This window comes from Garra rufa, chromosome 10 (genome assembly GCF_049309525.1).
Source record: "Garra rufa chromosome 10, GarRuf1.0, whole genome shotgun sequence".
In the NCBI taxonomy this organism is placed as follows: domain Eukaryota; kingdom Metazoa; phylum Chordata; class Actinopteri; order Cypriniformes; family Cyprinidae; genus Garra; species Garra rufa.
The window spans coordinates 42,438,241-42,456,717 of record NC_133370.1 but is presented as its reverse complement, the minus strand read 5'-3'; the positions used below and the strand labels follow the sequence as shown (position 1 = coordinate 42,456,717).

Sequence of the window (18,477 nt, the reverse complement as noted above, 5' to 3'; positions counted from 1 at the left end):
GTCTGTGAAACTAGCCCATTAAGTATTTACTCATAATTTACATAAATGTATGTCCTAAAATTTGTATTCGTTTGCATCAAAAGTTCTGAAATAATGGCCAGGTTTCACAGACAGGGATTAGATTAAACCAGGAACAGGTTATGGTTCAATTAGGAAAATGGGGAAAAACCATTACTGTTGTGCATCTTGAGGCAAAACAATGGCATATTTCAAGATATGTTTCTTTCACTTTATACATGCAGCTCAGACATGCATTTTTGGGGATGAGGTTTAAGTTTTGTCTATGAAACCGGGGGTAAATATTAATATTTTAACCCACAGTTTTACCAACAAGGCCAGACTAAAATGTAATTCTGAGCTATTTCAACTAAAAGAAACTTGCACTGATTGATCTTGAAATATGTCAGTGCCCTTGTTTTGTCTCAAGATGCACACCAGTAATGTTTTTCTAAAGCATGTTTATAAAAATGACTTTAATGTCCTAATTGAACTATGGCCTAATCCTGGCTTAGTCTAAGCCCTATCTGTGAAACCAGCCTTGCATGTGACCCTGGACCACAAAACCAGAAAAGTCTTAAGTAGCGTGGGTATATTTGTACAAAGAGCCCAAAAAATACATTATGCCAAAAATCATTAGGATATTAAGTAAAGATCATGTTCCATGAACATATTTTGTAAATTTCCTTCCATAAATATATCAAAACTTAATTTTTGATTAGTAATTTGCATTGCTAATATCTTATCTCGGACAACTTTAAAGGCGATTTTCTCAATATTTGGATTTTCTTTGCACCCTCAGACTCCAGGGCCCGTATTCTTAAAGCTTCTTAGCATGTCTCTATTAAATACGGTCACAAAGATTATCCCTGCACAATCTCATATGTGGCATTATATTAACTCAGTCATGCATTGTGCGCAAAATATTTTTTTGTGCTCCTCATGTTTTGTCAATTTTCTCCACTGCTAAAAAACTCTTAAGCCTCTTAAAAGTCCTTGTCCGTACTCCTAACAATGTTGGACCTTAAGACCTCTTTTAAGGGTTGAGATGCTATCAATTTAGTATTCTATTCTATCAATTTCCCTCTGTAAATATATTAGCCTACTTAATTTTTTATTATTAATATGCATTGCTAAGAACTTCATTTGGACGATTTTTTTCAATATTTAGATTTTTTTTTGCACCCTCAGATTCCAGATTTTCAAATACTTGTATCAACCAAATATCCTCCTATCCTAACAAACCATACATCAATAGAAAAAAAAAAAAAAAAAAAGACCCTTATGACTGATTTTGTGGTCCTGGGTCACATATTCTGATATCTGGCGTCATTGCCTAGAATTATTAGCATGAAACCCAATTGGCCTAAATGAATAGAAATCAGGTGTGTGTGATTTGATGAGTAATTAGGCATTTGCTGCTAGACCAAGAATTTTTTCATTAATACGCGTTAAAAGCGGCGAACTACGGAGTTTTTCTCATTTGCATTGTTTTGTATTTTTGATATAATTATTTAGCTGGCGAGATGTGGCTGAGTAGCACATTAACATGGTGTATCACTGTCTTTCTTACGACGCCCCTACTCACGGAATGTTATCCTCGCCTGTCCCCTCGTACATTCCAGCCAAGAGGGTCTTTGGCAAGCCAGCAGCTGTTGAGCGGTCAGTTTCAAGCCGCGATTCCGCAAAGTCCGCCTAAAATAAACGACCCCGTTCCACAACGGCGTCAGAAGACTGTGTCCGTGTACTGCCATGAAGAGGCGATAGAGGTCGTGATGAACGCAGACCTGTTCGCGTCGGGTATTCCAGTCAATGCCGGGGAGCTGTGGCTGGGTTCTGAATCACTGCTCAACAAAGTGTCTGCAGCATCATGTGGAGCAGTGCAAACTAGAGAATCAGAGTTGACCATATTTGCTTCCTTCAGGGATTGTGGAACCAAACTATCTGTAAGTTGACTTGAACCATCTGTAGGCCTTTTACAGGGGCGTTCTCCTGCTGAAAAAACCCTCAAAAGCTGGTTCGGTATGTTTTGGTGCTGGGATGCTGGTTTATGCTGGTCCTTTGCTGGTCATAAACCAGCTAAAACCAGCATCCCAGCACCAAAACATACCTAACCAGCATATGCTGGTTTTTTTCAGCAGGGCTGCTTGGGAAAAATATGACCCTGGACCATAAAGCCAATCATAAGGGTCTTTGTTTTAAATTGGTAATTATGCATTATCTGAAAGCTGAATAAATAATATTTCTATTGATGTATGGTTTGTTAGGCTATGACAATAATTGCAAATCTGGAATCTAAGGGTGCAAACAAATCAAAACATTGAGAAAATCGCTTTTAGAGTTGTCCAAAAGAAGTTCTTAGCGATGCATATTGCCAATCAAAAATGGATATCTATGGTAGGAAATTTATTGAATATCTTTACTAAATATCCTAGTGATTTTTGGCATAAAGGATAAATCAGTGTATTGTTGGCTATTGCTTCAAATATACCCATGGTACTTTGTGGTCCAGGGTCACTTAATTGACCACTAACTTGATTTCTGGTGGCCTGCTTTTAGTTTTAATGGATGTTTGACTGGAAGACTAGTTGGCAACTAGCTTGGCATGTCACCAGACTGCAAAAACTGCTTTTCTTGCTTAGATTGTCTCCAGCCAAAATATCTGAATATTCTTAAATCAAGAAGGATTTTCTAAATGAGTAAAAATTGTCAAGATGAATTGAGTTTTTGCTTCGAACAAGCAAAATAATCTGCCAATGGGATAAAGACATTTCAAACACAAAACGAGATTTTTTTTTTCTTACCCCACTGGCAGAAAAAGCAAAAACGCACTTCATTTTCACCTGTTTTTTTTTCTGAAAACAAGACACATTTTTACTTGTCTAAGTAAGAAAAGCAGTTTTTGCAGTGCAGTAACCGGGAACCACTGAGCTAGACTAGTAATGCCAGTAAATGCTATGTTACAATCACATTTGGTGTTAATGTCTTCTCACAGGTGACTGGGGACTCTCTAGTATATTCAAACTTCGTTGTGTACTCTCCTCTACCATCTCCCGATGGCATACTTTACCAGGAAGGTGCAGTCATACCTGTTCAGTGTCAATACCGGAGGTAAGCTGACAAACTGCAGATTTCTGAATGATTGATTTAAGCTTTGTTAACTCCGTTTTTAATGCGTTCTCTTAAGGTGGTATAATGTTGACAGTGCACCAGTGGCACCCACTTGGATTCCATTTGTTTCTACTGCTTCTGCCACAGATTATTTAGACTTTAGCCTCCGGCTGATGAATGGTATAGTATTCAAATTCACCGTGTTCTGCTTCAGAATTATTTAACTTATTATTTTTATCTTTTCAAAGATGATTGGGAGTTTGAGAGGGGCTCAAACATCTATTTCCTTGGGAATGCGATAAACCTTCAAGCATCGGTTACCTTGGCCAACCACTTCCCCCTTCTCCTGTTTATTGACTGGTGTGTGGCTACACCAACTTATGGTGTGGATGCTAGTGACATCAAATATTCCTTTGTGGATTTTCGCGGGTAAGTTTTTTTTTTCGTTTGTCAGACTTGAATTGCTTTTTGCATCTTTGCTTCATGGTTTGATCAGTTACCCGGATGCATGGTCATATTGGAGATACGGGGATGTAAATGACAGCATGGATTGCATGGTTAATGTACTACTCGATGCGTTGTTCTGCTAATTTATGCTTTCTAAACCACGGAAGAAACATGTGGAAGCTGCTAAATCATAAAGAGAAGGACTTAAAAAGCAGGAAAGGGTGCAATAGTCACCAATAGTTTGACAAACTAAAGTGAATGGGTGGTTAAGACAAGTACAGTCAGTATTCATTAAGATATTAGACTAATCTTTCACCTACCAGACTGGAAATAAGAAACATGAATGTCAAAATTCTTGCCCTGGAAATCCTGGTTCAGTTTGGCCAACCACAAATGCCTTTTGTTCCTTCCTTTTTTTTTTATTTTATTTTTTTAGTACTTCCCAAAACATGACAAATGTCCATTTTCACCAGCAATAATCTGCAAAATTTGTGAGTTTCATTTAGTTCAGTGGCTGCTTTTTATTTTTTATTTATTTTTTTTAAATATACATTCAGTGCCACCAATATGGTCTATTAATGACATGTCGTGAAAACACAATATTAGGTGTAAAAACTGGTCTTAAAATGACCAGTTTTCTGCTAAATGAAAGTAGTCATGTCAAAAATTGAATAAGTGTATCCAAAGGGATGCATAAAATGTTATGCAAGAACTGTTTACTTGTCTTGGCACAGAGAAACGCTCTACCGGTCTGTTTGTACACTTGCATTCAGCATTTCAAGCTTCTGGAAAGGAAGCTCTAATCATGTAGACTGCTTTCAGATGTCTTGCAGACAGTAGGAGTTTGTACTCTCGATCCAAGTTTTTGCCGAGGAGCCAAGGCAACAAATTAAACCTGCAATTGGACGCCTTCAGATTCTACAAGTTGACGAGCAACTTGGTGAGCAGACGTTAAGATTAATTAAATGGACAGTTCACCGATTGTCATTCTAAGTCTGACGTGCATCCTGACTGGCCAAAATTTGTGAACTGGCTCTGAATTTAAGCAGTTTGCCCTGATTCGCAGTCTGGATGAGTTGGCACTAGTTGATGCAAGTCAGAGCCAGTCTGCAGATTTTGGCAAGTCAGAGTTGATAGATTTCACAGAAAATAAGTGTATGATGGACACTGACACTGATTTTTGTGTATGGGCCATTCTACAGAATTAGTCCAATCTGCTCAAATGTTAGACGTTTACTAAGATCATTTTATTTATTGAATATACACATGTAAAATCAGTAAGCTTAATGTATATAAAACCATCATTTAGTGGGAACTTTCAGGTGGCTGTCCTGAATCTTAACCCCTAAATTTGAACTTGTGAAAATATAGAATTATTACCTTTTTTTTTTTTTTTTTTTTTTTTTTTTTTTTTTTTTTAAAGCGAAGTTAAAAAAAATTCTCTGTAAATGACATCTTTGTTTTTGTGTTTTCTGTAATGTTAATGTGATATAGTCGCTACCAAAGCATTACTGCAATCTATCAACCAAGATGATTTGTTAGTTTTTAGTTCAATATATATTCAAACTAATGAATCCTTAAGTTTGAAGTCCGTATGATGCCTTTTACAAAGAAAAATTGGATTCAAAATACAATAAGTGAAATATTGTTACAATGTTAATAAAACATATTAGCGGAAGATGCAAGCAAAATCTTAATAGATCAATATAACCCTTTTAATTGAATTATAACGGTGTTTCGGTAGTGACAAATTTGTGGAAAGTACAAATATTCAGAAACTTTCTGAAAATACATTATGAGAATGAACTACACAATTACTAAAAATGTGTACAACAGATATTATACAATTCACATACATACAGAATTTGTGGAAAAAGACATTTTGGAGACCTTTACAACCCTGACTTTGAACCAGTTCTGTAGAATGGCCCATATTTCTTTAGCTTCAGACTTTGATTCCATTAAGTTTGAGGGTGTCAAACATGTTTGCTGTTTTGAGCTGAATGACTTGAAAGTCTGGTAGTGTTATGATCCTCATTTTAGTGTATGGTGCCCAGTGTTGTGTGTGTGTGTGTGTGTGTGTGTGTGTTTTTTTTTTTTTTTTTTTTTTTTTTTTTTTTTTTTAATATCCATGTAGTGTCTAACAACCTTAACACAAGTCAATTCCAAACAGTGTTTCTTTTTTTGTTATTTGTGAAAATTTGTGGACTGCTGTTTTTATTTAAAACAGGTATTCATCACGTGTTACCTAAAAGCCATTCCTGCTGCGTATTCTGTGAGCTCCCAGAATCGAGCGTGTTCTTTTATTGATGGAAGGTAATGAATGACTTCATTCAAATCTTTGTGACAATGAGTTGCTCTTTATGCAAGATCCCCTGTGGACTGTTGCAGGTGGCAGTCTGTAGATGGAAATGATGAGGTGTGTAACACCTGTGAGCCATCCAAACAATCTGCGGCAGAGCCTGAACCAATCCAGCCTTTCCGTGTCACGCTGTCCCCTCCTGTCCAGCAGCCTTACTTGGCCCCAAAACCAGCAGCTGCTGATTTCTTTCATGTGAGACCTGGTCAGTCATTAGAACCCTTTAAAGCTCTCATACATTCAAGGCAGTACGCCTATGGCGGTGTGTCAAAGAGAGGAACCGACTCAAACAAAGGTTGGCGCATTTTTAATATTTCATTCTTCATTTGTGCTTTATTCAAGTTATGTGGTATTTAAACACCATCTTCCTTTTATAACAGATTGGAGTAAGATTGCCACATTGGGTCCTTTGTTTCTGATCCCAAAGCAAGAAACCACCACTCAATCAGCTGGGTACCCACAGTCCGGCCCAGCTGAGGTCTTCTTAGCATCCTTTGACGACGAGCCAGAGCTTTTATTCAACTCGAAAGAGACAAGTCCAGTGACGGATAAGCTTGAGTCCAAAACAGATCAAAAGACCGAAAGCCGTCTATTAGAGAAGGACCTGTCTCTTAACATTTCCGATCTTTTCAGCTCCGAAGAGGGGAGCGGGTTTGAACAATGAAACTCTGCTTAAGAAAAATGAGCATGCAGAGTCGACCTTTTCTAAAAATAAAAGTTTTAGAACGTCTCTTCTTGGTCCTTGCCATTACTGCAGATGCTGTGGTCAAAGAAATAAAATCTTCATGCATTAAAATCCACACATCTCCATGTTCAAGTTTGTTTGATTATAAAATAAATTGCACACTTCAGTTCTTCATATGCATCCTGCCATACACTGTATTAATAAATATATTTGTGGTTCAAGGTAACATTTGGAAACTTTTTACGACTCATTTTTCTCATTCAGTTCACATGATTGTTTACATATTGGTTAACAAGTCTGTTTTATAACAAATCCAAGTAAAAATTGCACAAAGCATATGGTAATAAATACATTCAAGAATTAATTCAAGCTCATTTAAACAATTTTATGGTTCCTTTTAACTCAAGTTCTCATTCAGTTCACATAATTCTGAACAACTAGTATAAACCCATTCTGGCCGAGGAGCACAAAACAAGTTATAAAATACATTGTACGGGTCAAAATTACAATATTAACTAAAGTTCATGTTCCATGATATTTTGTTATTCTACCATAAATCTATCAACTTAATTTGATTAGTAATTCACATTGCTAAGAACTTCATTTGGTAAACTTTAAAGGCAATTTTCTCAGTATTTTAACTTTTTTTGCACCAGATTCTCAAATAGCTGTATCTTGGCTAAACATGGTCCTATCCTAACAAACCATACACCAACAGAAAACGTATTTATTCATCTTTTAGAAAATGTATAAATCTCAGTTTCTTAAAATCGACCCCTATCTGGTCTATGAGACTGGTTTTGTGGTCCAGGGTCACATATTTAGACCATTTTGTGGTTCCTTTTAACTCAAGTTCCCATTCAGTTCACATGATTCTGAACCACTATGAACTAATTGGTCTACATAACTTTGTGTGATTAACAGGTTTTGCAGCTTGTATGGACATTTCTTTACAGACATTACATTTCTAAATAGTCTTGGTTACATTTCTTTTATAACTCCAGAAACTTTCAAGATATTGCTTGGTTTAACTTGTTTTTCAGTTAAGTTACAGTTAACTTGTTTTTTCACACGTTATGAGCTATTCAAGTAAATTTAGTAGCAATGTGTACATAACCTTCCATAAAAAGTGATTAATAAGTTACCATGTGTACTATTTCTTCGCCTGCATAACCGATTTTGATCTTATATACTTGACAGTCTCTTTGATGTTATTGTCCTCAGGTGTCATTTTCACCAGGTGTGCCATTCGTCTGAAGCCGTCCACCAGACCCACTCCAGTCGTGGCTGAACAAGGCTGAATGAACCAGTCTCGGTCACTGCAGCTCTTTCTCAGGTTAAACTGTTCTGTGATCTCTGTTACCGTTGCAGCTTCTACAATATCTTGCTTATTGGCAAGAACCACCACCGGGAGTCCCCTGAGGTGGTCACTCTTTAAGGTCTGTTCCAGCACGCTCTTGGCCTCGTCCAGACGCTTGATATCAGAAGAGTCCACGACGAACACGATTCCAGCGGTGTCTTGGTAAAAATTCTTCCAGTGCGCTCGCATCTTAACCTGCCCTCCAACGTCCCACACGGTCAGGGCGATTTTGTCCCGATTCTTCTTCGCTTCGATCATTTCTACATTGAATCCAATTGTAGGAACCGTGTGGAAGTCCTCATTGTACTTCAGTTTGTAAAGAAGTGTTGATTTTCCAGCGCCGTCAAGCCCTAAAAGGAGAATACGGGCTTCAGGTTTGTGTCTGGATCCGGAATGGCCCATTATACATGTTAGATGTTCACCAGCACCAAAGCTTCTCACTGTTCTCTCAACAAATGTGAGTTTACTTAAGATGGAGTCTTTGTTACTCAGTGATGTATTATATCTTGCTTATCTACATAGTGCTGTATGATTAATGGGTCAAAGTATCACAGGACACCTCCCAAATGATATGCTAAGAATGCCCGGAAAGGAATCCTGCTTAATTTATCTCTCATGTCTTAAATAAATAAAACATTAGATGATTAAATAAAATTAAAATTTCTTTCATGGATTTTCATATCACCTAAAATGGCTGAAAAACAACCTAAAGAAACTAAAGAACATGACATTTGTGAAGTATAGGAACTTGCTACATATATATAAACATGAAATAAATACTGATAAGTTCTCAGTTAAGACTGTTCCCCTGAGACGTGACCATATGATTAAAGAAATAACTATGGGTTTTCCATTACATATCAGCTGACCACTTGTCAGATGACAGTGACATAATAAATGTCTCGGAAAAACTCTTCAAATAAATCTCTTTCCATTTCAGTTAATGGAAACCAAACAAAAACGTTTAAGGTATCTCCCTCAGACATCCAAGAATCCCATCTCAAGCCTTCCAGATACTTCCAGAAGTTCCAGCACATTGTTGACAATGTCGTCACCTTCAGAAATCCTCAAAATGGATTTCAGGGAGAAACAAGAACAACATCAACCAAAACGTCACATCTCCAGTTTCACCTTTGTCGTCCGAGGGTTTCATCTATCCACACTCCACCAGTTGGATCCGCCACAAAAACCAGTCCAGAGCAGTCGTCGTGACTACCGCAGCCGCGGCGGCGTCTCTCCGCTGCCGCTTCATTCTGAGAGACGTCCGCTCGCCATTTCGCTTGTAAAAAGCCGGGAGTGCGTTTTTCACACAACTTTATAGTTGTAAGTGACGTGAGCTCGTTAAACTGCTCGGATGTCCTTGAACTACACTGACCCATTTTTCCGCGTTGAAAAATCCTTGAAATGTAGGCTGCTGGGTGTCTTGTAAACTCCGTGCCAAAACTGAGCGCAAAAGTACTTTTATACGTTAGGACCACTGAACTGCTGGGTGTCAGTGCCAGTAAGAGTGTGTAAGAGCAGATTTATAGTAGGCTTACTCAGTGGCAACAGGCACGGATCTTTGGGGCTTTAATAGGCTGCTGAACTCAACAATATGCTGCTGCTATTCTGGGGCTTTACACCTGGTCTCGGTTGTCACGATGGACCGCTCAGCATCCGCCAGCGCGTCACCGTTAAAGCTCAGTTATGCCACACGGATACGGCGCTGCAGGGTAAGGTTACTGCGGCTGAGAGCTGTGAAAGTACGTCAGTCAGTCTGTCAGGAAGAATGCAAACAGAAATGCGTCATATGCTTATTCTATTTGTTTATTATTTGCCTCTCGATCTATAAAATAAGGATATAACCGAAACAGTGTATGTTTTAGTCTATTGGCTAAGACTCATTTACATTTATGACCGGGAAATATTAATGTGTCACTCTCTCTCATAGCTACAGGTATGTGCCAAAAAATTAGAATATCGAGGGAAAGTCCATTTATTTCAATAATTTGTTTAAAATAGTGAAATTTGTATGTTATATTAGTTCGCTACACACAAAGTGAAATATTTCAAGCCTTTATTTGTTTCAATTTTGATGATTATGGATTAAAGACAAAAAAAAAAAAGAAAAACATCCAGTATTTCACAAAATTAGAATATTTCACGAGTTCCCACTTACTGATAATAAACAGAGTAAAAGGATCGCGTATAAAGTTAAGCGTATTTGGCGTGCTGTCCGGGAGAGGGCTCCGAGCTCGAAATTCGTTCCCGAGCCCGGGGCACTCCCCCTGCCCGGGGAGAGGGTCCGAGCTCGGCAATCGGCCCGAACCCAATAGCTCCCCCCTATAGAGAGGAGACGGGGTGGTGGAGGGATGTTGAAACGAGAGATAGGAAGGTAAGGCTGCTTTGATTATTTATAGTGATTCCCCTTAACACTGATTGGATAGGGAGTGATTACTGATGATGCATTGGCCGTGTTAATTATCTGTGCGCGCTCCTCCTGAAATTAGTTTATAAAACGTCACTTCACGAGTTCCCACTTACTGATAATAAACAGAGTAAAAGGATAGCGTATAAGGTTAAGCATATTTGGCGTGCTGCGGAAGCTGGTACTGCTGCGGCAGTGAGGAAAATGGCGGGGGGGGGGTGCTTCTGCGGAAGCTGGTACTGCTGCGGTATTGAGGAAAAAAAGGGGGGGGGGTGCTTCTGCGGAAGCTGGTACTGCTGCGGTATTGAGGAAAAAAAGGGGGGGGGGGTGCTTCTGCGGAAGCTGGTACTGCTGCGGCAGTGAGGAAAAGGGCGGGGGGGGTGCTTCTGCGGAAGCTGGTACTGCTGCGGTATTGAGGAAAAAAAGGGGGGGGGGTGCTTCTGCGGAAGCTGGTACTGCTGCGGTATTGAGGAAAAAAAGGGGGGGGTGCTTCTGCGGAAGCTGGTACTGCTGCGGCAGTGAGGAAAAGGGCGGGGGGGGTGCTTCTGTGGAAGCTGGTACTGCTGCGGTATTGAGGAAAAAAGGGGGGGGGTGCTTCTGCGGAAGCTGGTACTGCTGCGGCAGTAGGGAAAAGGGGGGGGGGGGTGCTTCTGCGGAAGCTGGTACTGCTGCGGCAGTAGGGAAAAGGGGGGGGGGGGTGCTTCTGCGGAAGCTGGTACTGCTGCGGCAGTGGGGAAAAGGGGGGGGGGGTGCTTCTGCGGAAGCTGCTGGGGCGGCACCTAAATCAATTGATGAGGGCCTGGTGGGCTTTTTTAATATGGGATCTGTCTGTTCGGATATAACTCTTGAAAGCGTCCGATGACCAGCGCCCCAGTGTTTGGTTTTGTTGCTGTGACATACCTTTTTGGGCTGCTGTTGTAGCTGCACCTATTCGAAAGGAGTGGCTAGAGAAGTTATCTGCTGGGGTACCGGATAAAAGCAGGACCGACTTGAGATGCTTTTGGAACCAGAATCGAGAGACAGGACGGTTGAAGTCATCTGTGAAAAGGGGGTCAGATGGATTTTTTGATTGGGATCTCCTGAGCTGGAGGAAGGCTAGGAGGGTTTGGAATGGTTGGATGGGAGATTGGAGATTAAAGATATAGATAAAATGGCCTTTCTTTAACTGGTCTGACTTGCTTTGCTTTATGAAGTAGGAAATAACTTCATCATCTACAGTCCCTCCAGAAAAACGCGATTATGCGATCGCATGATTCCATGCATAATCAGCCAAAGTCCGCATATTTATGCGGGGGACGCATTTTTTCAAATACGCCGCACTTTCGCCGCATAAATTGCAGATTTCCGCGCGCAAAATATGCGGGTTTGCATGATTTCATAATCCCATTTCCGTTTGGGTCTTTGTCTTCGTTCTTTCGAGTACTATTGTGGTCGCGCGTTGCCGCGACGTTCTGTCTTGCCTCACTTCATTTTCGCGAGCCTGACCAGTCCACATCTAGTGTATTGGACATCGAGAGATTGTGAGACCCGAATATTAATCCGTGTGGCCGTTTGGCCATCCCCGCACTGTTTCAACTGGAGGACTGTGTTTGTGGGGTTCGTATGGTACCATTAGATTGTTGTGTTTGAAATTATAAGTTGATGTGAGTGGTTTGAGTGTGGTCTGTTTGTTTATTGTTGGAAGCGTGTGCGAGTGTGTATGTACGAGTGTGTGAGCGTGAGAAATCGGTACTAAGGGTTGTGAGTTTGCGTGATCTTATGGAGTAAATTTTGTTGTGTGTATATTGTTGATGGACCAGGTGTAATGTGATTGTATCTGTTATTTTGTTGCTTTTCTATTTTTGTTGATCAATTTTTTTTTATTTTTTTTTTAATTGATTTGATTTGATTTATGGTCATTTGATTTTTTTTTTTTTTTTTTTTTTCGTGTTTAGATGATTTTGACTTATGACTATTTGATTGTATTCTTTTTTTGTGTGTGTGTGTGTGTTTATTGATTTGTGTCAATTTGATGTTGATTTTGTTAATTTTGTTGGACGGGCTAAGGAGTGCTGACCACTCTAGATCCATGTTAATGGGTTCACTGAGTGATTTTGTTCTTCTGATTTTTACACGTGTCATCTGAATACACGTGTGTTTGTGGTGAAATGAGTACATTAGTGTACGTTTGAAGTGCGTAGTGAAGTGGAATTGGGGTAGGTTGGTTATTTCTCCTTGCCATCTGATGTGTTACTTTTGATTTGTCTAATTTGTTTATTTTTTTGTTTTGATTTGGAAGCCATATTAACCCCTTGTGTCCTAAATTGTGTCTCTGTGTTTAGCTTTTATCCCAGTAATAATAAAATATTGTATCTTTTTTTCTATATTCACGTCTCTGCTCTATTCTTGTGGGAACAGACCTGGGTGTCTTTGACCATTATTTCCCTGGGAGAGATTCCCAGGGTGGAGTAGTCGATGTTATAATTATAATTGAGTCCAGAATAACGAAATTCACCCCTTACGGTGCTACATCTGGCAATAAGTGTGTTGGGGGAATCACTTTTTTCTCTCTTTTTCACCAAACCGCAGTTTTTGCAAGTTCCCGCAGTTTTTGCAAGTTCCCGCAATTTCATCGCATAAAATTGCATAAATATCCCGCATATTCAATCGCATTTTTTAAGAAAACGTGCCGCATAATCAAGGATTTTTGCCCGCAACAATCACAAAAAAACGCCGCGTTTTTCTGGAGGGACTGCATCTAGCACTGCTAGGTCGGAGATGGTTGGGTGCATATTCGGGTTGAAAACGGATGTGGTAGTGAGTTCAGAGCATCTGAGGAAGCCAAAGAATGCCAGGATGAACATGGCGTCTAAGGTACGGGCGGTGTGTAAAGATTGGTAACCTTTACGGAGAGTAGAGACACATTTAGTTAGAATTTTCAGGGTTATAGGCTGGCGGGTGTCGGGGCGGGTAGGATGGGTTTTTTGAATACCTTTGATGAGCAGGGACGTCTGGGAATTGGATATATTGGGTGAAAGTGAGCCGTATATGAGCTTATGAAGAAATTGGATACCGCTTAGGTATCCTTTGATTGAGCTGATCTGGAGGTTTTTAATGATGTTGAGGTAGGAGATGAAGGAGGTAATGGCTAACAGGGAAAAATCGGGGAACGCCAGATTATAGGTGGAGTGGAAAGTTTTAAAACATTTCCACGCTGTTAGGTATGACTGAAGTGTGCTGGGGGAGACGGCTTGTAAGATGGACTCCAAAGATGCTGTTAGGAGAGGTCTCAGAGGGTGATTTAAGGGAATACCAGCTCTGAATAGGGAGGTACTGGGGTTGGGAGTGAATCCGCCTCCGGGGCCAATGCTCTGAATTTCTGAAAGGAAAAGCGAAAGAGAGAGTCAGCTATTATGTTTTTTGAGCCAGGGATGTGATGAGCAGTCATAATGAATTGGTCGCGAGCTGAAATCCAGATCAGCTGTCTTAATAAGGGCATTAATGCGGAAGAATGTGAACGACCTTTATTAATGCAGTGCACGGTGGCTTCGTTGTCGCAATGCACGATTATACTGGTGGCTGACCACTCTTTACCCCATAGAGCGTCTGCGACGACTAGTGGGTACAACTCGAATAGTGCTGAGGACGATAAGTGCTGCGGTAAGTCTGTTATCTGGGAGGGCCATGTGGAAGCGAACCATCGGCCGTGGTAGAAACCTCCGAACCCGACGGAGGGAGCGGCATCGGTAAATAGCTGAATATCGACTGGGGAGGAAACCAGATTTTTATAGAAAAAGGATAAGCCGTTCCATTGTTTAAGGAAGGATATCCACAGGTTAAGTTCGTTACGGCTTGAGTCATTTAAGTATATCTGATCTTCTAGCGCGTGAACAGAGGACGCGAGGGAGAGAAGCTGAGAGATGAAGGGGCGACCTTGCTGAATAATGCGCATCGCAAAATTCAGGTGGCCGAGGATGGATAAAAGCTCGCGTTTGGAGCAGCTGGAGGCGGTTAAGAGAGAGGAGGCTACCAAAATGGTCCTATCGATTTTCTCTTTAGGAAGAGAAGCCTGAACGGAAAAGGGGCCGATCATAAAATTTTCTTCTATTTCTTTTTTAATTAGGATGTCGACTGTTTTGGGTTCGGTGAGAGCGGATTGAAGGTTGGGACAGATGAGACTATGGGAGGGGAGACTTACGACGCCTGGGTGAAAGCCATGCGAGAGACCTGAAAGGAGATAATCTGTAAAATTAGAATCAGGATGATGAAGCAATTCAGCAGATAAACGAGAAGCATTGACAGGAGTCAATAGATACTGTTTATCTTTTTTATTTGCAGCTCTCTGCACTGGGCAGATCAAACGGGCATGGGAGCCGCCACAGAAATTACAAACATGCAAAAAACGACAGCGTTGTCTAGTGCACCTCGCATTATTGAAGTTGGTGCATGCTTGACTGCCGGAAGAGGAAGAGTGGCGGTGAAGAGAGGGAGAGGAGAAGGAAGAAGTGTCCATGAGGCGTGGGACATGGCTGGTAGATTTGGGTTGGGATGGTTCGGGACACGGAGGGATAGAAGGGATGACGAAGGGGCAAGAGATGGAGGAGTGCGAGAGAGAACGACAAACTGCGCAAGCAATGTTGCGGCAGCCGGCGAACACCCTGCTGTGGAGCTCGTAATCCAAGGCCCCCCAATAGGGGCACTGGTTCCACTGGGCGGTACGGATTGCACATTTTGCCGAGAACATTTTATGGTAAGTGTAATAATGTGAGCCTCCGTATGATAGCGCGAGCTCAGCGATTATCGTGAGGTAATCACTGAGCTCGCGTCTCCTGTGGGGAAAAACAGAGCATATAACCTCTGAGAAATGCGATGGTGAATTCGGTAAATGAAAGAATGCGAGACGAGTTGTGAGTGGAGTTTTTTAAAGTAACTGAAAATTCGCCGCAATTAATTAGGCGATCCGGCTGTGATTGAGAGAGAGGAGAGAGAAGTGTGAAGAGGTCGATGTCTGCACCTGCTAAAATCTGTGTCTGGATGGAATTGGAAACGGGAGGTGGATCCAGGGCGATTGCATTTGGAGGGACAGGCAGGGGTGTGGCTGAGGCTAGCGTGAATGAAGTGCGAGATTGAGCGGGGAGAGAAACTGCTGGGAGTGATAGCGGAGGCGCGTTCGCGCTATAACTGACTCCTGGGGCAGAAAAAAGAGAGGGATAGACAGAGGGGATAATGGGCGGCGGGGCTTGAACTGAAAGCGGAGCCATGCTCACGCTATAGTTGGCTCCTGGGGCGGAAGAGAAAGAGGGATAGATGGAGGGGATAGCGGGTGCCGGAGCTTGAACTGGAAGCGGAGGCATGCTCACGCTATAGTTAGCTCCTGGAGAAGAAGAAAAAGAGGGACGAGCAGAAAAAATAGCAAGTGCTGGGGCTTGCGCTGTTGCAGGGTTAACGGGCGCTGTGGTTTGCGCCGCAAGCGGAGACATGCTCGCGCTAGGGTGGGATGGCGGCGCTGCCGGCCATGGGTAGGGGAGGGGATTAGGAGTGTGGAAAGGCATCGGCTGTAAAGGGGTCTTTGTAGCCGGCTGAGGGCTCGCGCTAATGCGGCGGCTTGGAGGGGCGGCGGCCTGGAGGTCGGAGCTGTCATCGGCACGCTGATGTCCTGAAGAACGGAGGTGGGGGCGCGCGCTGGCGGGCGCTGCCTTCGGGGCGCGGCCCAGGCTTACCGAAGGCTTTTTAGTGTTAGTATGTCTGGGGCGTGCATAAGGGGCGCCGCGGCCCGTGCCTCCGATGTTCGAGGCTTTAGGAGGAGGGGTGTAATATGGAGCATCGCCCGACTGCAGGGAAGTAAAGAGGTCGAGGAGCTCTGCTTTAGTGGCTCGGCGCGGAAAGGTGGCTCTGGCGCTGGTGAGCGCTTGGCGCAATCCGGCCACGGTCCACTTCCCTGCAGCTGGGATGGAGGAAAGGGCTGAGGCGAAGGAAGACGCCGGCGAAGGCGGCTGATGCCTCGAGGGTGAAGGTGATGGTGGGGTTCGGCGAGCGAGGATGGCTGAACGTGAGGGCTTATGGCCCCGTTTTGCAGCCGCGGGCTCGCTTTGAAGATCCTGTGGGACGGCGTTTGCCTGCATCATGGCAGGTGATGTTGGCGAGGCAGCAGCCTCAAAAAGATTCTCCTCATGGAGTTCGATCTCGGACATTTCTTCTGGCTTGGTTGGACCAAAGTCTGTTGAAAAACGTGAGATAGGAAAGGTAAGGCTGCCTTGGTTATTTATAGAGATTCCCTTTGGATAGGGAGTGATTACTGATGATGCGCTGGCCGTGTTAATTATCTGTGCGTGCTCCTCCCGAAATTTGTTAATAAAACATCGCTTAATGAGACCTAATTAGTAAATATAGTCTGTAAGCATTGAAATAAATAATCAAATCTGAAGACTATTTAATATTTCTGTTCAATAAAACCATTCAAGTTTAAATTATATAAAAATTTGAATAAAATATAAGGCAAAATCTTTACATAGGCCCATCGGCAGAATTATACTCTTTGGTGCATGACGTCCACTGGACAGATATATTCTCTGTCACAGAAAAAAATCTTCAAGAAAAATATTGTTAAAATCTGGATGACATCCTATTTAGCTGAAAAATATTTTTTGTATCTGTCTGGTTTTTTGAGAATAAAATAATTTAACACTTATTGCTGAGGCACATGGCTTTTCCTGCCGCCATTTTGCATTTTTAATTTAATATCTCAAAACAAGAAAAAGCTACAAAGACAACAATTAAATGGAATCAAAGACAACACTTTAGGGCTTCACTAGTTGGTGGTTGGGGCATGATGCTACATCTTAAATGGTTTAAAATGGCTTCCAAATATATGTCCACTGTAGTGACCATGATACATCAGGGCTAATTAGCATCTTTGAGCTAGGTTCAAAAGTATCTTAAATTTTCACTACTGAAAGAATCATGATTATCCATTATAATATTATTATTATTATTATCCAAATAATATAATAAGAATAAAACTCATACCTTAAAAAGTCAAAATTATGACTTACTAAATCGAAATGACTTTATTTTTGTCATAATTTTGACTTTTATCTTATGACTTATCTCATAATTTAGACTAAGTCATAATATTGATTTTTAAGTCATTATTTAGACTTAAATTATAATTTTGACTTTAATAATTTCGATTTTGATTTATCTCATAATTTTGACATTTTAATTCAATTTCAATATATCTAATTTTTACTTTTCATCTCATTATTTTGATTTAAGTCACAATTTTGCCTTTTTAAGTGATAATTTAGACTTTTTTTATCTCAAAATGATTTAAGTTAGTCAAAATTTTATCTCACAATTATGACTTTTTAATCAATAAATTCCATTTATCTCATAATGTCGACTTAAATCATAATTTTGACTTTTATGACTTAAATCAATTTTGACTTTTTATTTCATAATTTCAACATTCATCTCATAATTTCGACTTGTCATAATTTTGACTTTCTCATAATTTCGATATTTTAAGTCAATTTCAATATCTCAATTTAAATTTGTCATAATTTCAGTTTATCTCATAATTTTGACGTGTCATAATTTCAATTTTTTAATCACATAATTTCACCCTTTTAAGTGATAATTTCAACTTTTTATCTAAAAATTAATGAACATTTAAATTAAAAAATTAATTAAAACTTTCACCTCAAGTTGACTCAAGTTGGTTATAATATTTACTTTTTAAGTAATAATTTAGATTTTCTATCTCATTAAATTTTTTATCTCAGAATTTAGATTTTTTAAATTAAGATTATCTTGACTTTTTATCTCAATTTCGACCTAAGTCATAATTTTGAGTTTTTATCTCGTAATTAAGCCTGAAGTATGTTAAAATTTTACTTTTTAAGCACATTTTTTTCTGACATGGCAGAAATGTAAGAAAATTCTGAAAGTGCGCTGTCAATACCAAAAAATGGAATGTTTTATCAAATATAAAGTATACTGAATTTAATAAAAATAGCAAATTTTTTTTATCAAAGATAGATGTAAACAAAATTTTTATAGGTCAGCATAACCCTTCTCATTAAATTATATGTTACTGTGTTTCAGTAGTGACAAAATATTACAAAAAAACT

General features: G+C 40.5%; 2 protein-coding genes across 2 annotated transcripts; one reads left to right on the top strand and one right to left on the bottom strand.

The window, feature by feature from the left end:
- Positions 1–1,523: 1,523 nt before the first annotated feature.
- Positions 1,524–6,583, top strand: zp3b (zona pellucida glycoprotein 3b). The gene is made up of 8 exons (XM_073849463.1): positions 1,524–1,943; positions 2,993–3,108; positions 3,185–3,288; positions 3,357–3,537; positions 4,378–4,495; positions 5,786–5,871; positions 5,947–6,209; positions 6,295–6,583. Exons 1-8 carry the CDS (start codon positions 1,524–1,526, stop codon positions 6,576–6,578), a joined length of 1,572 nt encoding a protein of 523 aa, XP_073705564.1. The 3' UTR covers positions 6,579–6,583.
- Positions 6,584–6,600: 17 nt separating this feature from the next.
- Positions 6,601–9,441, bottom strand: arl14 (ADP-ribosylation factor-like 14). Its single transcript, XM_073849264.1, has one exon. It carries the CDS (start codon positions 8,359–8,361, stop codon positions 7,753–7,755), a length of 609 nt encoding a protein of 202 aa, XP_073705365.1. The 5' UTR covers positions 8,362–9,441; the 3' UTR covers positions 6,601–7,752.
- Positions 9,442–18,477: the final 9,036 nt, after the last annotated feature.

Coding starts and splice junctions, on each gene's coding strand:
- zp3b (XM_073849463.1), top strand. CDS start 1,524: ATGTGGCTGAGTAGCACATTAACATGGTGTATCACTGTCTTTCTTACG. Junction 3,109..3,184: donor GTTCAGTGTCAATACCGGAG/GTAAGCTGACAA, acceptor CGTTCTCTTAAG/GTGGTATAATGTTGACAGTG. Junction 3,538..4,377: donor TCCTTTGTGGATTTTCGCGG/GTAAGTTTTTTT, acceptor GACTGCTTTCAG/ATGTCTTGCAGACAGTAGGA.
- arl14 (XM_073849264.1), bottom strand. CDS start 8,361: ATGGGCCATTCCGGATCCAGACACAAACCTGAAGCCCGTATTCTCCTT.